This window comes from Cavia porcellus, unplaced genomic scaffold (assembly GCF_034190915.1).
Source record: "Cavia porcellus strain 051 isolate PalLab524CR breed Dunkin Hartley unplaced genomic scaffold, mCavPor4.1 scaffold_16, whole genome shotgun sequence".
In the NCBI taxonomy this organism is placed as follows: Eukaryota; Metazoa; Chordata; class Mammalia; order Rodentia; family Caviidae; genus Cavia; species Cavia porcellus.
The window spans coordinates 24,535,911-24,561,540 of NW_026947499.1; the positions used below are offsets into that span (position 1 = coordinate 24,535,911).

The following is a 25,630-nucleotide window of genomic DNA, read 5'->3' on the forward strand; positions in this document are numbered from 1 at the left end:
ACCACCTGACACCAGATACCTCGGTGCTGATTCTCTACCCCTGGGAAGGAAGGCTCTGGAAGCATCAAGTTTCCTCTTTGTCTTTACTCCACCTTTATTCCTACCACTGGGGAAGAAATCTGTGCCACATCCTTATCCTTTACTTCACTAGGCCTTTGACACCCAGTGTTTTCATCAATGGAAGCCGAGGGCCCTTTGCCAGTTGACGCGTGACTGTTCCTTTACTTGTGCGTCAGAGGGTAAAGACATTGATTCTGACTTTTTAAACCCTGACTGAGATGTAGCTGAGTGGTAGAGTGCTTGCCTGGCATGTGAAAGGCCTTGGTTTTCTCCCCAGCACTGTAGAAAAAAATGATGATGATGATAGAATCTTTAAAAATACTTTTTGGGATGGAGACTGGGTTTCACTATGCACTTTGAACTTACTTTATAGCCCAAGCTGGCCTCAAACTTGCCGTGATCCTCCTGTCTCAACCTCCTGAGTGCTGGGATTACAGGCGTGTGCCACCATGCCTGACATTTTCAAATATGTGCATGTACTTCCGCAAAACTTTCCCATGCAGAGTGCAATGAATCTCATGTGACTATCACCCAGCTTAACAACTAGCATTTTGCTACTTATCTCTCCCAGAGTTTCCTTTTTTCCTTTTTCTTTTTTTTATTTTATACAATCCCAGACCTTTTGATAATTTACCTATAAATATTTCAGAATGAACCCCCAACTGGTTGTCTCCTGGCGTATTTTTGCTTCTTTTTATGTTAAAATTGAGAGTGACTGTATGTGAAGCTCAGAAATGTCCATAAGATGGACAGACTGTCATTCATTAGCTGATTCCCAGCTGGTAGGCCTACAGGTTGTTTGTTATGAGTTTGATCACTGTACAAAGTATGAGCATTCAGAGAGTCTCCATCCTTTTTCTCTTGTTCTTTTTCTTAGGATCACTTTATTTCCCCTTCTGCATTTGGAGAAATCCTCTACAATAACTTCCTTTTTGACATCCCAAAGATCCTGGACCTCTGTGTGCTCTTTGGAAAAGGAAACTCACCACTCCTCCAGAAGATGATAGGTATGCAGGGCCTGGGGCCCAGGGAATGCACCGAACTGCCCCCATATACCTAACAGAGTCATAGAGGCTGACACTTAGATGGTACAGGGGATTCAGAGCGGTATAGGTGAACAATAAGTACCAGAAACTACCTAAAGATATATGAGTGTCAACTCTAAAAGAAGTGACTAGGTGGCAACTAGGGAGTGAAGGCAAAAAAATAACTAACTAAATAAAGAACTACCAGATACGTAGTTCCTCAAGGATCTGGAAATCTTAGTGTTAGCCCAAGTATCAAAAAAATGGCAGTAATGAGAAAGTTTACTTTGATGATGAGAGTTTTAAAAAAAATGACAGTTTATCTTTGTTTTGTTTTGTTTATTTTCGTACCAGTGATCAAACTCAGGGCTCTGCACTTGGCAGGCAGGCACTTATACCACTGAGCTATATCCCAAGCTATTTTTATTTGAATGTGGCCTGGGCCCCTGACATGTCAGGCATGTCACATTGGTGTCCCCATTGGCTCTTCACAGCAGCCCTCAGAGATAAAGTGTTGTTATCCTCCCCATATACAGATGAGGACACCAGCTTAAACTGAGGAACATGTCTGACAGCGTGTGACTAATAAGTAACCAAGCTGGGACCTGTAGCTGTGGAGATCTGATCCTCAAGCTCTTGTTCTTTGTGCTCCTTACTTCAGGGGTGATGGGGCTGCCATCGGTATGGCACAGTTTAGGGCCAGGAATATAGCTTTGAATTCAATTCCTGGTACAAAAAAACCCCCACAATTTATACCATCACTGAGAACAGATGGGACAGAACTCACAAAACACTTTTGGAGTTGTAAAAAGAATGGACATTAGCAATTGGATCCCTTGAGGCTGTGGTGGTCTAGAAATTTCAATCAGAAACAGAAGAAGCACTGACGGGGTGTCACAGAGAAAATTCCTCAGGAAATTCCTCTTTGAATTGCAGCTAATGGCATTGGGCCTAGCACAGGGGGGTGGTCACCTGGACACCTCTGCCAGTCTTCCTCATCCCAAGATCATACAACAGACAGTCTTCTAAATACAAAACTGAGTTATCCTTTGAGATAGTCTCTTCCTTTCTTCTTTCTTCTCTTATAGAGTTTCAAAAGGAGTTAAAGTATAAAGAAATTATCAGATTCCCACAAGACATGACTACTTGGTAATTGGTTCCTTCCAGTCATTTTTGTATATGTTTTTTGAGACAGAGTCTCACTCCAGAGCCCAGGCTAGCCTTGAACTTGCATTATACCCCAGCTGGTTTTAAACTTATGATCCTCCTGCCCCAGCCCTCCGTGCACTGAGATTATAGCTGAGATGCACAGCCATGTTTAACATCTTTATATATTTTTTTGTAAAACCATATTTAGACTATAATGTATATGCAATTTTGCATCTAGCCTTTTAAAACTGGAACAGTCTGTTTTCTCATTCAAATCGAATTATAGCTTAATCACCATTTAATCCTTTTTTAAAGAAGTTTTCCCAGGAGAAGAGTCTTAATATTCTTACTAAAGATTGAGAGGGTAGGGTGAGTGAGCAACAGAAGGTATAATTATGAAAACAATTACTAGACCAGTTTAGTTAGAGTTGAGCATTCCAGGAAGACAGCAACAGGAGGCAGAGGGGAGGAAGCCGAAGCCATATCGGGAAGGGCTCCATGTGGGCCCTCAGCACTTGGGGAGTGGCATTGCTTGGTGGCTAAGCAGCAGGCTCTGGAGATAACCAGCCCAATCTACAGCCCAGCTCTATTCCTGGCTGTGTCAGCTTAAGTCAGTGATCCACTCTAAACTTTAGCTTTCTTATCTGGAGAATGGGAAGACCAATGACATAACTTCCATATAGGGTGGCTATAGAGATTAAATAGGAGGCAGTGTGAATGGCACACTCAGCACAAAGCCTGCCATGACACAGTTACTCAGCAAGTACACACTCTGACTGTAATGAGGCTGTAGAACCTAGAGCAGCAGGGCAGGGGGCCATCTGGTGACAGGTTAGTCCGGCAGCATGCAGGGAGAAGGTGAAGGAAGACAGGAGGCCACAGAGAAGGTGGGAACATCCATGTGGGTGTAAAGGTGAGAGCCTGGTTTGTGACTGGAGCCGAAAAGGACATCTGGGAGACAAAGTAGGGCTCCATCAAGTCAGCTGGAAAGAGAAGTCTTAATAGTTGTGGAGAAAACTGGTATAGATTACAGAAAAAGGGCCTTTGGGATGTGAGAAGTGTGACTGTAAGTAGACATGAAGTCACCGAGGGATGTGTCAGGTGTAAGGTGGCTTTGAGGATCCCTCGGGAGATGGCATAGTGATGGTGGATTGAGCAGGTTTGCCTGCTGCCCTGTTCCCCAGGCTTTTGGGTCACTGGCTCCTTTGAGAATCTGATGAAAGATGGTTCCATAGATTTAAAGGTGTTTTAAAATTGTTCACAGGCTCTCAGGTTGAGAATCTTAAACTGACTTATTAAGAGGTGTGTGTGTGTGTGTGTGTGTGTGTGTGTGTGTGTGTGTTTAGAGTGGCAGGTATAGAGAAGGAGGTTGCAGTCAGTCAATCTGTTTCTCTGTCTCTCTCTCCCTCCATCCTCCAAACCTCCATCTTTTTTTTTTTTTTTTTTTTTTTTTTTTTTTTTTTTTTTTTTTTTGTCTTTTTCCTTTTTACCGGTACCAGGGATCGAACTCACGACTGCCTGTTTGCAAGGCAGGCACTTATGCCGCTGAGCTAAATCCCCAGCCCCCAAACCTCCATCTTACACACAGCAACTTTCTTTTCAGTCCTTAAGCCCCAAGCACAAGCAGCTGCCTACACTTTTAATACAACAGAAATTCGTGGGCAAAGCAATCCCTTGTAAGAGAATTGACAGGAGAGAAAAGGGGAACTGGTCAATTGTCCTATGAGCACAAGCCAAGCTTTACCCTTCCCTTTTTGCAAAGCCTTCAAGGCTGATACTGTGAATCAGCAAGTGTAGTTTTGTTTTTTTTTTTTTTAAGCCTTTTAGTCTCTCTTGGAGCTGCTTTGCAAAACCAGAGTAAATTGGGTCATGGCCCTTTCCTGGACTGCACTGATCTGTTTGGCAGTATCTCTTATTCACCATGGGTTTCTGAACTGCTTTCATCTGAGAAGGGGCAGTTCAAAGGATGCTATTGCTATCCCTTACCTTTTTATTATTTCTTTTTTAAGAGATCAGAAGCTGGAGAGATTTTCACTATTGTTGAAATCAGATAAAGGAAAGGAAAGGGACTCAGAAGACGCCAAGGATAGATTTGTGATGACTGAGCTATCTTGATGCTTGAAAAACAGCATTGTTATAGGCTTTAGCACTAGAGGCTTATGAGAGGGGGGAATATATTATGACCCCAGGGGTTATGGGTGGAAACTTCTTTCTATTGTCTGTGTCTGGAGGCACTGCCTGGAAGATGTGACACTTACCTCATGGTAGAGCTAGCTCTGGGAGGGAGGTCATTTCAGGCAGCAGAAAGGGACAGAGCTTGCTGACTGAGGTGGAGGATAATGTAAGGGAGGACTACAACACAGGGAATGGAGAACAGGTGACCCAGAATATCAACAGGGGCCAGATCTCATAAACTGTTTGTGCCATGATCAGGAGTTCAGACCTGACTGTGAAGGACAGGATAGAACTTCATGAGGAGCAGCAGAGGTTGGTGAGGGAGAGCTCAGACATTCCTGGCCTATCCAGAAGTGATGGGTGCATATGGTCCGGATGCATCTTTACAGTTTGCAGAACTACCACTCATCTGGAGTAGGAGTCCTGAGAAAGCCTAGGCTAGTCAAACTGAGCTCTCTGATATCAAGGGATGAAGTAGTATTCAGGAAAGAGCTGACAGAAAGGACAGTAATTAATGAGTTTCTTATTTTAGATGCTGTGGGGTAGGACCAGAATTGCAGAGTTGTCAGTAAAGAAACCACACCCAGAGACATAGGACACCTAAAATTCAGAGCACCCAACTTCCACTCTTAGATACAAAGATTATGATGAGATAAAGAACCCTTTTCTCTTAAGGATGTTGGCATTTGTTGTCATCTTATTCCCAGTTAGTTGTGACTTTTCTGCTTTCTTCTCTCCCTCACCATTTAGGGAACAGAACCCTCAATTTCTGTTCCACTTGGTTTATGCTCTGACCTACACATGCACAGCAGCATCAGTTGAAAAATTAGTAAACACTCAGAAGACTTCATCTTACAGGAACAACCACACGTGTGCTGAATCCATGTCCACATCCCTCTCAGGTGTTTCACTTGGAGTAGAATGAAGTGATAGCATATTTAAAACCAAGAAAATTTTTAGAGAAGTTTCTCCCTGGACACTTCTCACATTTTGGAGGCATGGCCTGGCATTGTTGCATTCAGGTTTCTTGAGCAAAGAGATTATATTTCATAATTTTCCTGGATGACTAACTCCCACTTTCAAAGCCAGGCTGTCACACTTTAGGTATGGTACCTAAGTTTGGTCTCTCCCTAGGGACATCAGGGCAAGCCGGTTTGACCAAGGCAAGTCTTTTATGTAATTTACTAGACAGAAGTATTCAAAAGGTTAAACTGTACTGAGGAAAGCCCCTCCCTAATCTAGGGGAAGTTTCCAGGGTAGATCAAACCTCAGTGCCAACAGGGCCCTAGGCCAGGCCTTGCTAAAGGTTCTAACTACAGAGGCACTTAAGAAAAGGGAAAAAGGTCACAAAACATACTGGAAACCATTTGTAATGTAAGTTTCTACCTCTCCCCACTTCTCTATCTGTCTGTCTCTCTCTGCCTGTCCGTCTGTCTGTCTCTGCCTATCTGTCTGCCACTCTGCCTGTCTGTCTCTCTGTCTCTCTGCCTGTCTCCCTCTCTCTCTGCCTGTCTGTCTCTGTCTCCCCTCTCTCTATCTATCTCTCTCTGTCTCTCTGTCTCTCTCTCTCTCTCTCTCTCTCTCTCTCTCTCTCTCTCTCTTTCTCTCTCTCTCTCTCTGTAGGAAATATCTTCATCCAGCAACCAAGTTACTATAATGACCTGGATGAAACCGTGCCCACCATCCTTCAGGTACCAACACTTGGGCCCTGTCCAAGGGAGGGTGAGCTGGGGAGGAAGACCCCTTCCCCACTTGATGATGTTCTTTGGCTTTTCTGGAAGAGCTCGGGAGAAATGTTTATTTCCTACCTCTTTCTGTAGACCATCTTCCCAGACAGTGTCTTTGTCTTATCTCTAATCACTCCTGTTTGAATTTGCCCCTTTGTCCTACTGAACACGACTGAAATCTAAGGGCTGTCTGACACACAGTTGAGCTCAGATGTTTGTCAACGTTCATATGCCTATAAGGACATCCCTCCAAGCAACCTGTGTTTATCAAGAGCTTGAAGTTTTAGAAAATCATTTCATGAAAGAATAATGTTTACTATAGAAAATGTGGAAAACATTAAAAAACAGAAAGAACAATATTACTATTGCCCCATAATCCCTCCATGAAGAGATACCCACTGTTCCTAGTAACTTTTGGAGCAGTTACATGCCAGCCCAAAGACAGTGCTGTCATTTCCATAATTAAATGATTTTACCATAGGGCTTTTTTCTTTTTTTTCCTTTTCTTTTTCTTTTTTTTTTTTTTTTTTTTTGTCCTTTTCGTTTTTATCGGTACCAGGGATCAAACTCACAACTGCCTGCTTGCAAGGCAGGCGCATATTCCACTGAGCTAAATCTCCAGCCCCCATAGGGCTTTTTTCCTCCCACTGTTGTCTTTTATTAAAATATTGCTCCCATGAATAGCTATCTACAGTGATGTAAAAATCTGTTGTATGTTGGTAAAGATGTGTCTCAAATGTTCATTGTCATACACTTGCCCAGCCTATTTAGTCAAGATCATATTTGCAGGATTCTTGGGGTTTTACATGCATACTCTGGAGGTTTGGTTTGGTTTGGTTTGGTTTGGTTTGGTTTGGTTTGGTTTTACAGTGCTGGGAATGGAAGCTGGGGCTGCACTCATGGTAAAGTGCAATACCACTGAGTTATATCCCCAGCCCCCTGTGTTGTGTTTTTAATCCACTACACAATTCCATAAGAAGGATGCTTCCACCTTCCCCATCCTATAAAATTCCCACTCTAACCTTGATCTCTGAGAAGGTCATTAATTATCTCAGCTGATACCCTGGAAACGTATATGTTCCCAGGCAGTGTTAACATCACCTGTCTATAGCCATGGAGTGGACGTCCTAGACACTAGCTTGTCAGAATGTGGCTCATCATGATCTGGGAGAGTTCTTTCTTGCTTTTTACAGGTATTCAGCAATATTCTCCAACACTGTGGTTTGCAAGGGGATGCAACCAGGAGCACTCCCCAGAAGCTTGAGGAGAAGAGCCGGTTGACTCCCAGCGACATGCCTCTTCTGGTGAGGTCACCCTCTAGCTCAGCTTCTTTCTGGCTAGATCCTTCCAGAAAGAGCACTTTCTACTCCAAGGCTGGGAACATTGCCATGACACATGGGCCAGCAGGGGCTTCTTTCCCTATCACAGCCCCTTTCTCTGACTCAGTGAGCAGCTATTTCTTCCCATCATGTGGGGTAAGAGTATTTGCAACAGACTTACGTTTCCATCTGGGAGCTTCATTTCTGGAGTACTAAAAAGAATATGGCACTGGAAATCAAAGATAGGAGTTTAAGCTTTATTTAGTTCAGCTCAGCAAGCTCATTTGTGCTGTTCATTCTCAGTGAGTTTATGTGCAGGGTCCTCCAGCATGTGTTCATGGGCCTTGGGGGTGAAGCAGTAGCAAAACAGACATGGCAGTACATGCCCTCACAGTACTTAGTCCATGAGGATAACAGATAGGAGACTGGTGTTTAGGGAGCCTGGATGTGTAGCAGGTGCTGTGCTAAGCACTGGAGAGAACAGGAGCAAGGTTGCTGAGAGCCATGCTCTAGAGCTTGTGACCTGCTGGGGAAAGAGCCGTCAGACAAGTGTTTTGAATGTTCTGGGGGCAAATCATTTCACCCTTCTGAGGCTGGTTCCTTATCCATAAATCAGAGATCCTAACAGCTGCTTAGCCCATACTTCAGAGTTATTGTGAGACTCAGCAACCAGATGAGCAAGCACCCTATCTCCTAAATATATTCTTCAGAATCAGAGGGAAAAGCCAGGCATGCTAGCACACCCCTGTCATTCCAGCACTCAGGAGGTTGAGATAGGCAAGTCACTGTGAGTTTGAGGCCAGCCTGGTCTGCAGAGTGAGTTCAAGACTAGCCTGAATTACGTAGTGAAAGCCTGCCTCAACACACACACACACACACACAGGGAGAGAAGCCAGAGAGAAGTGCAGGCTTGATATTCTTATCCTCACTGGTTGTCACTGGGAAGTACACACTCTCTGGGACTAGAGAGTTTGACTTCCAGTTCAGTGCTTGGTTTTTGTTGAGTGTAGAAGAGAGACCATATTATCTCTGAACTAGAAATGACCTTGGCAGTCACTGACTATGAGCCCATTGAAGTCGCACTAGCAGGGCCATTAGGTGGCTCACCCAGATTGAGCTCCTGGAGACAGACCAGGCAGGCTGTGTTACAGGGACTCCCCTGTTCTTTTCTCCACAAGCATCATCCTGCCTGTTGGGGACCCTGATTTTTTTTCTTTGTTTTTTGAGACAGGATCTCACTGTGCAGTTCAAGGTGACCTTGAACTCACTGTGTAGCCCAGGCTGGCCTTCAACTTGCGGTGATCCTCTTGCCACAACATCTTGACGTGTTGAGATTACAGGCATGTGGCACCACACCCAACTGGGGACCTTGATTTTGTCAACTGTGTCATAGACTCTACAGAGCTCTCTATGGGGCAGAGGAGAATAATTCAGTATTTTTTTCCCTCTTGGCAACAGGAACTAAAGGATGTTATTCTCTACCTTTGTGATACCTGCACTACACTCTGGGCCTTTCTGGATATCTTCCCTTTGGCTTGCCCAACCTTCCAGAAACACGACTTCTGTTACAGGTACAGCAGGAGTTCTGGCTGTTAAGGTAGAGGCTCTGGTCCATGTACTCATTCATTTACTGGGCCTTTGAATGTTCCAGCCTTCCAGCCTGGGAGTGCTGCAGTGAGAAGGCAGATAGGCTTTTGCTTGTAAGAAGCATGCATTCTAGAAGCATTGCCAGTTTGGACTAAGAACAGGATGGGGTGGAGTGTGACAAGAAGAAAACAATTTCAATTCTGCTTTGTTTGTCTCAAAGCCCTTGTCATGGGTAGGCTTAGGGAATGAGAGTCAATACAAAGTGATCTAACACAGGGAAGAGCACAATATACCTGCTTGGTGGGGGTGGGGTCACCTTTAAAGAAATCTTTAAGATTGAACAGATATCCAGAAGTGGTGGCACACACCTGCAGTGCTAGCTACTTAAAGGCTGGGGCAAAAGGATCACGAGCCCAGAAATTTGAGACCAGCCTGGGCAACATAGCAAGACCTCATCTCAGAAAAAAAAAAAAAAAAGATATTCATAGGATCCTCTTCAGATATACTAGTAATAAAAGAAAGAAAGACGACAACTACCACCAGCTCCCTCAATACCATAGTTCTCTCAGGCAAATCCATACCTGGCACAGTACAGCCAACCTTGCCTCTCAGCTTTGCCACCTCACACCCATGCCTTCCTGGCTCAAGGTTAAAGTCCCCAGCCCCATCACACAGGCTTTCACTGTCCTCTCTAGTGTACCTGCTGTCCCCTGACTTTTCTCAGGCTAACACTGGCCGCAGCTCTCCTTTTCTCATTCTCCTCCTCATCCTCCTTCACACCTCCATCTCCTCTTGTAGCATTCCAGGCCTCCACTGCCATGTGCAGCTTGGTTCTGCTCGCCTACAGGACTCTTCCTTCCCAGAACCAGATGAACTGCACATAGAATAGGCAACCCTAACAACTGGAAATGCAGCTGCCTCTTTTTTATGGTACAATTCTTCCTCTGAACATCTTAAGCTTCCCAACCCCAGAACTACAGCTTTTAAGTGCAGAATTCGTAGCAAGTGCTCTGAAAATGTTTGTCTCCCCTTTGGCTACTTTCTGATAGCATCTGTCTTGTTCTAGTACCTTAGTAGCAGAGGATAACTAAGCCAAAAGAGGAAGGCCTTCGTAGGTATGGGAGCAGAAGAGGACAGAGAAGATACTTTGGCCCAAACAGGTTCAGTTGTTGCCAGGATACACTGCTGATAGGGTAAATGGGAACAACCTCTGTGTAGGGTGATTTGACAAGATCTGTGATAATTGAAGATGCAAGTACCATCTTTCCCTTCAATTCTATTTCTAAGAATTGTTCCTCATATACTTACAAAGATACAAAGTGATACGTGTGCAAAGTTACTTTGTGAAACATGGTTTTTGTGTTTTGTTTTGTTCTTTCAGTGCTGGGAGTTGAATCCAGGGTCTTTGCACTAAGCTGCATCCCTAGCCCTTTCTTATTAAGACAGTGTCTTACTAAGTCACTAAATTGCCTCTATTGGGCTCAAACTTGCAATCCTCCTGCCTCAGTGTCCCAGAGTGCTGGAATTACAGGTGTGTGCCACCACTGTTGGCTTCCCAGATTGTTTTTTAGTAGCAAACAACTAAAAACAAAACAAAACCCTTGAATGTGCATCTATGGTATCTGATACCTCATAAGCACAATGAAATTCTGCCTAGCCATCCCGAGACCAAGGGTGCTTTACACATTGCCATTGTACCACGATTAAGTGGGAAGGCAAAATGCAAACAGTATCCATGGTACTCATAATATGATGACATTGACTTTTTAAAAAGCTGGGAAAGGGCAAACGGTATAGTGCAGTGGTGAAACCCTTTCCTAGCATGTTTCAAGGCCCTGTGCTCAATCCTCACCATAGAGGCAAAAAATGAGTGAAAGTGCAAGAGTATATAGATGTTTATATTCTTAAATATGCATATGTAATGCCTGTATCTGGAAGATTAAAAAAGCACCAGTGTCAATGGAACAGACCTGGGGGAGGAAGGGAAAATGTCACTGTGTATTTTACTTTTTGAGTTTTGAACCAAATGTAGCATTAATTCATAAAATGTAGCACTCATGTAGCATTCATTTGTAAAATTCAAGGGAAAAAAGGACTTACTTGGATATATTGCATAGACATGAGAAAAAGGCAGAAGAAGGTGGTTGTGAGAGGAATGAATGAAAAAATTGTCTGGGTGACTACAACTCCTTCCAGAGAATTGTGAGGAACTAAGGTTACTGTGTTTGCCATTTGTTCCTGGCTTCCTGCACAGTGAAACAGGCTGCTCCAGCCAGGGCTGTGTTTGGTTCAAAGGCAGAGTCACTCACCCTGAGATGGGTGGGACCTCATCCCCACCTCCACTACCCCATGCAGGAAAGTCCACTGTTCTAAATTGTACATACCTAACTCCAAAGACCCTCCCTGTTCAGAGAGATGTTTAAAATGAGAAATTACAATGATAAATGAGAACATCACAGTATAAAATTCTAAGAACAGTCTGATCCTTTGTGATTTTAATTTTCTATTTTGCTGTATTTTCCAAATTTCCTACCAACTTCATGCCCCTTTCATGAGAAAAGGTACCCTTTTTTTTTTTAAATCTTTTTGAGACAGAATCTCTTTATGCAGTTCAGACTGGCTTTGAGCTCACTTTGTGGCCCTGGCTGGTCTCGAATTTGTAGCAATCCTCCTATATCAGTCTTCTGAGTGCTGAGATTACAGGCATGAGCTACCACACCAGACAACAAAAAACCTTTTTTCCAAAGTGGACAGCTGCGGCCCCATCCCAACTCCTTTCTTCTAAGGGGACTGCTGATCAACACTTGATTCTAACAGTCTCTGTCTTGGAAGCTGATCAGTCCTAATGTCTGATTTTTACAATTTGAGAAGGAGGGGGTCAGAGGACCAGCTGCCATCTCTGGCACATGTCAGCACTAGATAAATGTTTTGTTGAATGAGTGAGTAAATGACAGAATGGATGGATGAGTGGACCAAGTTGGATAGGCTCCCAGGAACTGTTGCGAATGGTGGGGAGAAATATCTGGCAAGAGTGAGAACCAGAGGCCACTGAGAATGGGCCAGCATCTGTCATTGCCAGGCAGTGTGGTAGCAGCCCCTTCACACTGGCTTGGGAATGCTTGTGCCTGTAGTCTCCTTTCTAAGTTCATAAGGAAGATGCTGATAGGGCTGAGAGGGCAAAGTGGTCTTCCTTCCTCTCCATTTTTCCTCCCTGTCTTGCTTCATCCTGGCGGGGTCTTTTTCTGGCTCCTTTAGATAATAGCTTACAGTAGCTTCTGCTGCCCACACAATAAAGACCCCACTCCAGCCAGCATTTCATAGTTCCTCCCAATCTGTCTTTCTCAAGAAATTATAATTGTCTCTTCTGGTTACTGGCTCCTTTTCCTGCAGATCCTGATGTCCCCACCTTGCATCTCAGGTCATGCTGTACTCCTAGGCTTGCCTCAGGCACACCCTGAGCCCTTCTACTCTACTCAGAGAGCCCTCCCTACCATTGTAACCCTTCTTTGTCTGGAACATTCCTGTCCAGTCTCCCCACAACCCCCTACAAGGCCTTGCTGTGTTGCCCTGGCTGATGGCCTTCAAACTAGATTCTCCTTCCTTAGCCTCCCAAGTAGCTGGGGTTACTGGCATGTGCCACCACCCAGCTCATTTTATTCATTTATATATACTTTTTAGTTTTATAAGAGTTACAGAAACCATACTAACTGGTTTAACTCATAGAACTAGTATAGACAGTAGGATATTTTTAAATTATGAGCACATTAAGCCTGTTCTGAGCAAAGATATATTGTGTTAATATTTTCATGTTAAAACAATTTTTAAAGATTCCTATTCACACTAAAACTAAAACTATATCTCATCACTAAAGTAGGAAAATTTATTTATAAATGAACATTTCTTTGCACATAGAAATAGCAGCTTTTGAGCAAGTAAAAAAGACAAATTTGGGCCCACTGTAATGGCACATACCTGTAATCCCAGCACTCGAGAGGCTGAGGTAGGAATATTGCCAAAGTTTGTAGCCAGGCTGAACTACATAGTAAGTTTAAGGCCAGCATGAACTACATAGCAAGACCCTGTCTTGAAAAAACCAAACATACATAGCCAGGCGTGGTAGCTCACGCCCATAATCCCATCACTCGGGAGGCTGAGGCAGGAGGATCACTGCGAGTTCGAGACCAGCCTGGGCTACAAAGTGAGCTCAAGGCCAGCCTGAACTGCATAGCGAGACCCTGTCTCAAAAAAAAAAAAAAAAAAAAAAAAAAAAAACCCTACACACAATAAAGGAAAAAGAACAGAATGTCCCATCTGAAAGGGGGACATTGCTACAGTCACTTCCCAAAAGACTGCTTGTGGAACCACAGTGAGTCAGTATGGGGTCCAAGGTAGCCCCAGTAAAATTAATTGTGGAAGCAAGAAATGAGTCTTCCCAGTCCCTTGGGGCTAACTTTGGTTTTCTAGGGAAATGTGGTATTTACTAACTAATCTAGCTTTTACCCATGTGTGCCTCCACAGACTAGCTTCCTTTTATGAAGTGGCAATTCCGGAAATGGAGTCTGCAATTAAGAAGAGGAGACTTGAAGATAGCAAGTGAGGCGGGGGACAGAATTCAGAAGTTGTATGGAAAGAGAGACCTGATCACTTACCCGGCCTTCCCCAACCACAGCATTCCCAGTGTCTAAGACAAGGAGATGGGGCCAGGGACTGCTCAGCCTTTGGCTCATTTATCCCTACGTTGGAGTCTCCTGGCCCCAGCATTTTTATTTTCTTTCTTTCTGTCTGTCTGTCTATCTGTCTGTCTTTCTTTCTTTTTTTATTCCAAAGAGAATTATTTTGGGGGGATGATCAAATCCAGAGCCTTAGGCATCCTAGGCAAGTGCTTTACGAAGTATTATACCCTTAGCACATAAGACTTGTGTTTTGCTTTTCTTTCTCAGTACTGGGGATTGAACCTAGGGCCTTCACACTGAGCTATGTCCCCAACTACTGCCCCCACCCCGCCTTTTTTGCAGTAGAGTTCCACTAAGTCTCCTAAATTGCCCAGGCTGGTGTTGAATTTACAATCCTCCTTCTGCCTCCCAGGGTGCTGGGATAACAGGCCTGTGCTATCACACCCAACGAGTTTTTTGTTTTTTAAGTACTGTATAAGGAATTGTGTGAGAACTGAAGATTAAAGATTTCAGCAGGTAGAGAGTTAAATGAGCAAGGGAGAATGGCCCCAGAGTCCTGCTTAGCAATTAAGTCTATTAACCCAGTGCCCCTAAATACCAACAGCTAATAGGATGGCAGGCCTCTGCACGTAAGCATCCTCAGCTATTGCTCCAAGCTATTAGTAACCAACCCCGCTGTTCCTGACCCACTGTTGAACTGAGAGGTGGAGCTTGCTGACCACCCAGCCACCTTTTTTCAGCTATTCCCAACAGTGACTTATGAAACTTTCGTGTCCCTGTAGAGGAGCATGCAGCTGCTGGGAAGAGCTTCCCTAGTGCCTTTTTGCCTCCTGAATCAATTTATCTTTCATTCTGGTGACAAAGGCTGATGGCTGATTTGTGGCAGAGGCTCTCCCATTCCAAGAAGAAGCTAATGGAGGTTTTTCACATCATCCTAAACCAGATCTGTCTCCTTCCCATCCTAGAAAGCAGGTGAGTCCCCAGGAAATCTCTGACGGCTCAGCAAGAGCACTCCCTTCACTCCATCATGGCCTATTCCCCTGCTCTGGGATTTGCCAAGCAGAAGTGGGAAACTCAGAAAAATGCCCATTTCCTCCAATTGGCCAGAGCCTTGCAAGGTTCACATCAGGACAGGCATGGAAGGGACCTGCATGTCATCTTGCATTATGTGGGCTCATCTTCTCTGGTGTCATTTTCCAGCTGTGACAGTGTTCAGGGCTTCATTGAAGAGTTCCTTCAGATCTTCAGCTCCTTGCTTCAAGAGAAGAGGTGAGTGTGGCTGAACTTGGACAAGCAGTGGAATAGGCCTGTGGCCTTTCCACTCATCCCTGTGGAGCCTGCTGGAGCCTCTGCTGTGTTTTCACCACTGCTCAAAGGTCCTGACACTTGTGGTTGGGAAGCAGACACAGGGAGTGGCTTGCAGCAGAACAGTGTCCCTGTGGCTCCAGCCCCATCCCTCCTGTTTGCTGTCTGTCCCAAAGGTTCCTCCGTGACTATGATGCACTCTTCCCTGTGGCTGAAGACATCAGCTTGCTGCAACAGGCCTCGTCAGTCTTGTATCCTTCTACCACAGGCCCCTGGCACAGACTTTGGCCTAAGTAGGGCATGTGTGACCTGCAGGGACAAAGGGAGTAGAGAGAGGGTTAGCCAGTAGTTCTTACAGCCTGCCAACATCCCAGCCCCTCTTTTCCTAGAGCAGACGACGGCTTTGATGTCCGGGGTAGGGATAGTATAGACCTGCTTTGTCCAGGTGTTGCTTGACTATCCAGGCCTGTGTGTTCAAATTGGTCCTGGGCCAAACACACAGATCCACTGCAGGAGGAGAGAAGGACAAATAAACAGGCAGTTGGAGAGTCATACAAGAGGAATTCAGACAGCACCTCACCTAGTGGAACTCAAGGAGATGAGTGCTGTCCCAGGTGGGAACAGAAAGAACAGATGTCAAGCCAAGAGCTAGGGTGAGGACAAGAGAGTTCCCAGGGGTCAGGAGATAGAAAGAGCAGGCTCCCTAGAGGAGTCTACCCACTGTTGTGTACAAAGTATAGGGTGTAGCCAGTGGTACTCTTTACTGGAGGAGGTCTGACAGGTGAGCTACTGCTGTGTGCACAGCTTCGAAGTGGTGACTGTCACTGAGAAGTTTGGACTGTGTTCTGCAAGTACTGAGAGGGTAGAAATCTGTGAAACAGGAGGCAACATGGGCAGGTGTATACCATAGAAAAGCTGTGTTCACCACAGGAAATGGAATACACTGGCCTGGGACCACAGGAGGTTCAAAGACCAGAGAGGAGGCTGTTGCTAACATCCAGATCATGGTGATTTAGACTAGAAGTGGAATGAAGGATTGAAAGTACCTCTCAGAATTCTGGCTTGGCAGTGCTCAGGGTGCTAGAGAAGCAGTTGGCCTGCGAGCCCTTTTAGTTGCCGGGGTAGGTTATTAAGTCTTGACTCAGGATACCCTGCAATTTCCATTCTACAGAAGGTCCTTGGCTAGTTGGACAGGAAGTCTAGTGGCAGTGGCCCTGTCAGGCCCTCTTCTTAGCATTCAGTGCAAAAGAGGAACTGCTGGCTCATCCTAACATCATATCCCAAGACACTTGAGGGTGGACCCCAGCCCTGTCTTTGTCCAGAGCTGCTTCATGTTGAATGACAGATAGTGTGTTGCAAAGCCTATGTGGCCATGGTCCAGCCTGCTGCCCTACCAGCTCGGGTGCCCTGGACTCCCACTAGTCAGATTTTGGGGAGAGACTGAGAAATCAAGTTGCCTCAGAACTGGGAAGGCAGAGAAGATTGTGGAACCTGAGAAAGAGCCCTTAACAGCCTCACAGGGATGAGACACGCACTGCCTACATCCTCCAGGCAGTGGAAAGTGCGTGGGAAGGAGTGGACAGACGGAAAGCCGTGGATACTAAAAACCCATCAGTGGCCAAGGACCCTAGTAGAGATTCTAATGGGGTCATGGTGACAGCAGAGCCAGTCAGCCAAACACAGTCACAACTGGAGAACTCAGAGCAAGAGGAGGTGTGTGTCCAGGGAGTTCCTTGCCCTGCTTCCCCGACCCTTCTATCCCATCAGGGCAGTGGCAGATCTCTTTTCCTTGTTTCTGCAATCAGGGAAAAGGTTTCTTTTGGAATAGACAACCGCAAACTACTGGTCAGTTTGTGTGCCATGCTAAACTAGGCATTAGGACAGATCAAGTTGCCTAAGCTGTCTGAGCCTGTTCTTTATGAAATGAACAGATGAAGCTTTTTGCATGTGAAATTCTTCCTGAGCTCTCGTCTGTGCAGCTGCTAAGTGGGGCTCCTTTGGTTGTAACCCTGGAAACCCCTCCATAGGAAGAACAGGGCTTCAGTGAACAAGTTTGGTAGCCTTGGATCTAGTGCTTTCCCCTCAGGCTTTTCCAGAACTGGGCAAATATATGGCTTCTGAGCCTTGGACTCTTCCCTGGAAAGCAGCAGTGATGTAGGAGTGGAGACCCCACAAATTGAGGGCAGGCTGCTCAGGAGTGTAGACTCATCTGCCACTCACCAGATGTTCAGGCTTGGGCACATCACACCTGGCCTTAGTCGCTCATCTGTAAGGTGGGTATAGATACTATACCCACTTCCATGAGATTGTTGGGGTCCCCAGAGCCTCTGTCTGCAGTGCGGGGCCTGGCTGGCCCTTATTTTCCCCTTTAACAAGTACTCTATTATTTCTGTGAAACCCTAGGCCCCCTGACTCTCCCTCCGTTTTGCCATACCCTCTTCCCCATTTGGCTTCTTATCTGAATTACGTATTATTGTTGTTAGGATTATTCTGTGGTTATTCATGTCCACACCATCCAGCCTGGGAGTTACTGTTCCTTGGCAGTGTCAGTGAGTCAGTGTCAGTGTTACAGTTGGTAAAGGGCCTGATTAGTAGACTATGATTAATTACAGAGTGCCTAGTCTTTTTTTTCCCCCCTTTCCTTTCAAGATATAGTCTCGCCACGTACTTTAGGCTGGCTTTGAGCTCACTTTGTAGCCCAGGTTAGTCTTGAACTTGCAACAATCCTCCTACCTCAGCCTCCCAAGTGCTGGGATGTGCCACCACATCTGGGTTTGAGTGCCTACTCTGTACCGTGTACTGGACCGCAGCCTATGCAGGTGGTTTATGTGAATCCTCTCTTTGAACTATTTTGAAACAACCTCAGGAGGTAAATGGTAGTAGGCCTATTTTATGAGGAAACAGACTCAGGAGAAGCACCCTGCCCAAAGTCACAGAGTCATAAATAGCAAAGCGTAGAGCCCCCTTTTTCCGCAGAGAAGGAAATAGAGGCTAAGTCAGGAGAGGTAGGAACAGGAATCAAAGTAGATCCCGTGATGGCAAATCTGGTGCTGTTTGAGGCTATAGCCCTATCACCCTTGGGCTCAGCCATCCCCTTCTTCACTCTGGCTCTCACTGCAGTGCATGGGAGCAGCTGCCACCCTTGGCCCCACCGTATGTGGTGTTGAGCTGGACTCACTCATCTCCCAAGTGAAGGACTTGCTGCCGGACCTTGGAGAGGGCTTCATCCTGTCCTGCCTGGAGCACTACCACTATGACCCGGAGCAGGTGATCAACAACATCCTGGAGGAGCGGCTACCACCTGCCCTCAGCCAGCTGGACCGCAGCCTAGACAGGTGGGAAAGATGGGTGGGCGGAGTATGGGACCCAGTCTGCCTTGGGGCAGAGGCCCTCTCTCTGCCTCCCTCATAGTCCAGGCCCCTACTTGCTCTCTTCACTACAGCAATGTACTGTTCAAACTAGTTCCTTGTTCAGGGAAGCAAAGCCCGGGGCCCCCAGGAGGTTCTCAGGGAACAGCTCATAGTCTCTGTGGTATCTTATGGGAAACCTGATTAGAAACAGAAACAACAAAAGTTGTTGAGCCCTTCAGAGTTCCTACGTTTTTGATCTGTTCCCAGTAGGCATCTGAAAGGGACATCCAAAGCCTCTTCCATCCTTTGTCCTTTCTGAGTTTGGCTCACTACTTCCCTCAAGGCTTCACAGGGCACCATGAGAGATGCACAAATGGATGTTTCTTCCCATGAACAAATGATCTTTACCATATGATTGAATGAAGTGTTCGCTGTGCCTTTGCACAAGTTCCTCAGCACGGAGGGATAAAGAGGTTATATGTGAGGCTAGAGATGTGGTACAGCATTTGTGTAGCATGTTCCAGGCCTCAGTTCTTACCCCAGCACCAAAAAACAATCCCAGGGACTGACTGACCTATGACCCCTAGGTCACAACTAGAACAGAGCCATTGCAAGCATTAAATGAAGGACAGAGTTTTTTAAAAATGGAAAGAAAACCCATATGCATCCGGAAGCTTCGTTTATGGTATGACACACACTCGGGCAGGGCTTTGTCTTCAACTAAAAGTTTTTAGACTCTGTCCTAGTTGTGGTTATGCAATCAGAGTGAGGATACTGATGGCTAGAACACAGCATGGCAAGCTGGGAGTAGTGGTACATGCCTGTAATCGCAGCACTTGGAAGACTGAGGCAGGAATACCGTGAGTACAAGACCAGCGTGGGCAACTTAGCAAAATCTTGTGTCCAAAAAACAAAAGTACAAGGCCAGGGATGGGGGTTTAGCTCAGCGGCGTAAGCACCTGCCTTGCAAGCAGGCGGTCGTGAGTTCGATCCCCGGTACCGATAAAAAATGAAAAAGACAGAAAAAAAAAAGTACAAGGCCGGAGAGAGTGGGGCATAGGAGATAGGCATCAGCTGGCAGGGTCCCTAAACTGATTTCTGTACCCCCAGACAGGCAAAGCCAGACCCCACCCCCCTGTTGACATCTCGTCACAACGTCTTCCAGAATGATGAATTTGATGTGTTCAGCAGAGATTCAGTGGACCTAAGCCGGATACACAAAGGCAGGAGGTAAGTGCAGTGGGCTGTGGGATTCCACTCACCCCAGCCCTGAAACTGCAGGGGACAGTGAGAGAAACCAGGGGCCTCATCTTTACAGAACTGGCTCACTGTGTACTTCTTAGAGCAGGGGCAGATTGACTGTCAACTCTGTGGGCAATAGAGGTAGACAGTGCTTCCCAGAAGCCATCTTGACGTGATTTTCCTTAAGCTGTGACGAAATGAGAAAATTAAGGTTTCCACTAAATGAACTTTTCCAAAGGTGAACATATCATTTTAAGGCCTTTGTTTTGTAGAGATGGTGCTGGCCTTTCTCTTTGTCCTTCTTGCCTTTTAGGCATCAAAAAGGTCCATTCATTACTTATTCATTCAATAAATATTTGCCTCATATTTAAGCATTCTAGGCCCTGGATTAATTAGGTTCCGGAACTGGAGTGGGGATCGAAAGAGACACAGCCTGTGCCCAAGTGGAATTTGCATTAATCAGCTTATCAAACAAGCAGTGTCACATTGCAAGTAGAATAAGTACTGGGACGGAGGTATGCAGACTCCTGTACCTCTGTTGGGAGCTCCACCCAGGCAGGAAGTCCCCTTTGAGAAGGATGTGGGATTGAGAGCTGAAAGGTGCAAAGAGACCAGTTCTGCAAAGAAGAAAAGGGAAAACTGAGCAGTGTGAACAAGGACAGTGACTCCAAGGCCATCTTAAGTGTGGTGAGGGTCCCCTGAGCTGACACATTGTTTTGGAAAGCTTTGGAATGACTAAGAATCACCAGTATTGGTAGAGAGTTTGACAGCCAAATCAGGAATGGCAAAATAAGACATTGACAACACTGCCAGTCTCCCGAAATTCTGAAATGGTGTTGATTCATGAAAAGCAAAAATCTGAGAGCCTCTGGGTGAGCACAGCCTGCTCAGTTTCCAGTCACAGCAATGTGAATGGGGAGGTTCAGAGGGAGGAGGCTGGCCCCATTCTTCTGGCAAGAGCCCGAGTGTGGAAGTGCAAGCTGTTCCCTGTCCCTTGCCTTGTTAGAAGTTTGGCTGGCCAAGAGTTTGAGGAGTGGGTGTCGGACAGCTCTAAAGCCATCTGGCTGGCTGGGCAGGAAGCACTTGCAAACTGCTTAGTCATGTACATTGCCACATCGCCAAGATCTCAGGCCAGGGCTGTTGCCTTGTATCAATGGCTGCTACACCAGGCCACATGACCCTCTGTAGAGAAGGAGCACCCAGAGGTCCTTCAGCAAGTACAAGGCTAGCTCATGCTCCAACCCAGGGAGAACTAAATTGGTAGATCCCCCATAGAGATTAGGTATCTCTGGGCTTAGTTTTTCATCTGCAGCTTTACCCAGGGCCATGATAATGTAAGGACCCATCTCCCCTACTCAAGTTGTAAGTCACACACAAGCACTTGCCAAGGGACTCATCCCAGCTATCAGGGTCGTCAGAAGGACTGGGGCATTCCAGGCTGCCTGGCAGAACCTGGATAGACAGTGTTTACTGAACCCACTGTGCTAACTAACTCAGGGGTGGGGATTATAAAGAGGCAAAGCCTCCATTCATGTGTTCATTATTTATTTATTCGCTCAGCAAATATTTATTAAGTGATTTACAAGCACCAGATTCTATGCTAGACACCAGGAAAACAAGGTGAGCCAGACACCCCAGTCTTGTCCTCCAAGGGCAGAGACCGTGGGAGACAGACCATTAAACAAGAAGTAGCAGAGCAAAAGTGGCAGGGTAGGGTGCACCAGGAGTTCAGCAGAGACAGGTGTCCTAATCAGGGCAGTGCGGAGAGTCTCAGGGCCTTCCTGCTCTCAAGGAGCACACTGGAAATTCATATAAAGCAGATCACATTATGTGTGTGTCATTGAGGACGCACTCCATGGCTTAAACAGTAAAGAGATCTGGTTCCTCGTGTTCAAGGAGCTGCAAGTGGAGGGGCATGACTAGCCCGTGGTGCAATGCCATGATCAGACTGGTTTTCTTGAGGGTTCAGTGCGTTGCTGCTGTTTCGGCTGTGGCTTCCAGCAATGACAATGCCAAGTCGAAGTCCTATGTAGGTGTCCCTGTCTCCTTTTGAGACTGGGAGGCCAGGCCAGAAGTTTCCACATTCCCCTCTTATCCAGGATAATTGAGTCACAATTAATTGAGGCTCTAATATGAAGAGCAGAGGTACAAAGACTTGAACAAAATGAGGGTCTGTTAGTCGTAAGGCCGAAGTAGAGGGGACTGTTGGGTAGATGCCAACCGTCTGTGCCACAGATATATCGTACCCAGTAATGGAAGCTGTATTCATAAGGTGGGGTCCCCTAATTCCTTTGGATTGTCCCACAGTGCCCTGGAAAATAAATGTTCCTCTTCAGAAAAGATTCTGTGGCCAGACGAGGCGATACACACCTATAATCCAAGTATTTGGAAGGCTGAGTCAAAAGATCACATAAATTTGAGTCCAACCTGGACCCTGTCTCTAGAATAAAAGAAAAGATTCTATGGCCAAAAATGTATGTCTGCCTCTTGGAGAATCACAGAATTTATTAGCACAGGAAAGCCTCTGATAAGTCCTGCAATAAAGCAAACAGGATTCATTGTGTTGAATCTAACAGGTGCCAGGTCTAAAAATTATCTTCATTCTCACACCAAGCAGGTGCTGGAGAAGAGACTGAGATGTAGTGAGGATAGGGGACTTGCCTGTGGTTACATAGCTCAGGCAAAAATGAACCTGCTGTTAGAAGCTATATGAACCTGACAAGTTGCTCTACCTCTCAGTCTCCTGACTCCTCACCTGGAAAAGGAGGGATTTATTGTCTTGGGGACCTGCACAGACCAGTTTGAGATGGGCCCTGAAGAACTGGGCTTAGGAGATGAGGAGGGGAAAGACGACCAAGTTTCAGGGGAGCCTGCATGTCCCTGGGCTTGCCATCATGCAGGAGGCGGAGGAAGCAACTTGCTTTAGTGGCAGCCTCTGAAGCCACTGTTGCCTGAAGTGAAGTTCTGGCCCTAGGACTGTCCTTTTACCAGCTGATTTTGCTCAGATTGTTCTTCCTGGCTTCAAGGAAGGTCACAGGGCCAGAGTCACACCTCCCCAGATGGGCTGCCTGGGCACCAGGCTCTACTGGCCTTGTGTTTTCTCCTGGGGACCAGCTAGGCTGGTCAGGCCTCTCCAGTTGGCCAGCCAGGGAGCCATGTAATCTAGAGGCCCCTCAACACAACCACCTGGACAAGTTTTGATCTCTTTTACTTCCTCTCCACTTCTTTTCCAACATTGTAAAGAGAGCCAGGTACAGTGTCAAGGCCACCATCACAGTTCTTCCTGGTCCAAACATGTCCTTTCCTCTGGATCCAATCGAATACCCCTTCTATCACAGAGTTTCATTACCCTTCCTCCGGATCCCTGCTGGACTCTGGAGCCAGAGTTCACTTCTCCTGCCTTTGTGTCCAGGCCAGGCATGTTGCCATTCAGCACGATCCACATTGCTCTCATTGCTCATCTGTCACAACACTGCATTGTTTAGTTCATGAAGGCTGATCCATATCTCACTCCTTTCCGAATCTCTCCCCACCTCAGCTTTAGAAGCCTGCATAACACGTAATAGGCTCTTAATAAAGACTGTGGTGGCACATGCCTATAGTCACAGCACTCTGGGAGGCTGAGGCTGGAGGCTCTCAAGTTTGAGTCCAGCCTGGGCATCTTAGTGATTTATTGAGACTAAATCTCAAAATTAAAAAAGAAGTAGGGAGGTGGAGGGAGGCTGGGGATATAACTCAGCACAGCGGCCCTGGGTTCAATCCCCAGCACCACAAAAAATGAAAAAATACTTGCAGAAAGGCAAGCCTTTGCGTGCCATGATGAGGACTACAGTCCTGACCGGCTGCAGGCTCTCAGGCAGACAGCCTGACAGACTCAGACACCCGCCCCTCCCTGTGACAAAAGCCAGTTAATAGAAGATTTTTATGGAAGCCACGTATAGCCTGTCTCTTCTCCCCCACCCCCTACCTCCCTTGATACATTCCAGAGCCCCAATTTCACAGCTAAGCTGGATTTTTTTGCCTGGCGTCTCATACTGATTTTCCCCTGCAGGGTTAGAAATGACATTCCACAAGCTTGTGCAAGTGTCTGACAAGCCAAGTTTTTCTACAGTTTGGCAAAGGCACAATCAACATACCTGCCTGAATCCCTTGAAGCCACAGGCCACAATGATCACGACAGTGTCCCTTTCCCCTGCGCTGCTTCCAAGTTTCCTTCCCTGTGTTGTGATGGGAGTTAGGCGTCCAGAATTTTTCTTCCAGGGAATTCTTACGTGGAAGTAAGAATTCTACTGGAAGAAACAGGTAGATAGGGAGTCACTGTGTAAAGGGGTGAAAGGAAGAGGCCAGGGCTCCTCCTTGCTCCACACCCCGGAGGTTGGGAGGACTCCACATGTGGCCTTGCTACTTTTTGTTTATTTTAAAGACTGGCACTTGAGGCCTTGAGTTTGGCACTGCAGGGAAAAAAAAAAAGAAAGAAAAAGAAACAAAACAAAAGCAAAAGATTGAAGCAACCCCAACCCCCTCATAGTTAAAGTAATCATTGTGGTTTAATAACATGCTGGGCCTTCTCTGCATTTACATATAACACTTCAGAACCTACAGAAACAGAAGTGGGTGGCTTTGCTTTCAGGATCATTCTGTTTTTCTGTAGCTTTCTTTTCTACTACAGAATAGAATTCTGTCAGCACAAATAGATCAGCATTGTGCTTAAGAACTATGCACAGCAGGCTGTAGCCCAGACAAGGCACAGTTCGTGTGGCCATTTCACTCATGAAGGACATTTCACTGTTACCAACAATACTGAAAACAAAACCCCTGACCAGACTTCTTTGTGTGTATGGGTCAGTGCCCTGGAGGGGGATTTCCTGGTCAGAAAAGAGAGGCCTGTGTGTTACTAGAACGGCTCCTGCGGTGCCCTACAGAGAGGCCTTAGCAGTGGTGAGAGCCCCACCGCCGCCCCTCCCCAGTGCCTGACATCCCTTGTCTCAGCACGGGCCAGTTCCAGCTCTGGCAAAGTAAGCCTGGAGTCTCTCTGGATCTTCTGCACCCCACCGCCATCCAAGCCTGATGGTCTCCTCCCTCTCTGCTGTCCCCAGGAAGGAAGGGAGCACTCGGAGCCTGCTGAATGACAAGCGCGCAGTGGCGGCGCAGCAGCGGCGCTATGAACAGTACAGCGTGGTGGTGGAGGAGGTAGGCAGCCGAGCTGGGCCTCTGCTGAGCATGCGAGACCCGACGGGCCCCTGAGCGCTCTGACCCAGGCTTCCACCATTGCAGGTGCCACTGCAGCCAGGCGACTACCACAGTGAGAACTATGAGGATGAGTATGATGACACGTATGATGGCAACCAGGTGGGCGCCAATGACGCAGACTCGGATGATGAGCTCATCAGCCGCAGGTGAGGCAGTGGACAGGGGCCTTCCCAGAGCAGAGTGGCTCTCAGGCCTGGGGGGCTCTCATCACCCACAGAATGTACAGACGAGAAGCTGGGCCTGCTCACATGGGCAAATCAGGGCAGACCCAGGACCCATACCCAGGCCTCCTGACTCCTAGTCCAGTGCTCCTCCACCTCAGTCCATTCTGAGTGTGGCAGCATTTATTTGGTCCCATGAAGTACTTTTGCTGCTGCCAGTGCCACCACGTCGTCTTCTTTTTTTTCTTCTTCTTCTTCTGCTGCTACTTCTTCATCCTTCTCCTCCTCTTCCCCTTCTTCCTCCTCCTCTTCCTCTTTCTTCTTCCTCCTCTTCCTCCTCCTCTTCTCCTCTTCCTTGTCTTCTTTTCTTCTTCCTCTTCCCCTTCCTCTTCTCCTTCGTTCCTCCTTCATCTCCTCTATTTTTTCTTCTCCATCTCCTCTTCCTGTGTCTCAAAAAAGAAAAGACAGGGAGGAGGGGGAGGAGGAAGAAGAGATGGGGAGAAAAACTACAGTTCAAACTGGCCTTCAGCTCAGACTGGCCTCAAACTTATGGTGATCCTCTTGTCTCAGCCTTCCAAGTGCTGCAATTGCAAGCATGTGTCACCAC

At 46.5% G+C, this 25,630-nt stretch overlaps 1 protein-coding gene across 7 annotated transcripts in view; it reads left to right on the forward strand.

The window, feature by feature from the left end:
* Positions 1-25,630, forward strand: part of Ascc2 (activating signal cointegrator 1 complex subunit 2) — a 41,439-nt gene that overhangs the window by 12,804 nt on the left and 3,005 nt on the right. For 3 of the 7 annotated variants that reach the window (XM_003478324.5, XM_005007271.4, XM_013141956.3), the window contains 13 exons: positions 938-1,067; positions 6,033-6,100; positions 7,330-7,440; positions 8,914-9,026; positions 13,561-13,635; positions 14,580-14,687; positions 14,916-14,984; positions 15,197-15,271; positions 16,541-16,733; positions 18,141-18,355; positions 19,481-19,600; positions 24,709-24,802; positions 24,887-25,008. In XM_003478324.5, coding sequence (XP_003478372.1) covers positions 938-1,067; positions 6,033-6,100; positions 7,330-7,440; positions 8,914-9,026; positions 13,561-13,635; positions 14,580-14,687; positions 14,916-14,984; positions 15,197-15,271; positions 16,541-16,733; positions 18,141-18,355; positions 19,481-19,600; positions 24,709-24,802; positions 24,887-25,008 — 1,493 coding nt within the window. Of the gene's footprint in view, positions 1-151; positions 240-937; positions 1,068-3,059; positions 3,148-6,032; positions 6,101-7,329; positions 7,441-8,913; positions 9,027-13,560; positions 13,636-14,579; positions 14,688-14,915; positions 14,985-15,196; positions 15,272-16,540; positions 16,734-18,140; positions 18,356-19,480; positions 19,601-24,708; positions 24,803-24,886; positions 25,009-25,630 lie in introns of those variants that run through there. The other 4 variants (XM_063225970.1, XM_063225972.1, XM_063225971.1 and 1 more) reach the window with 4 other exon arrangements.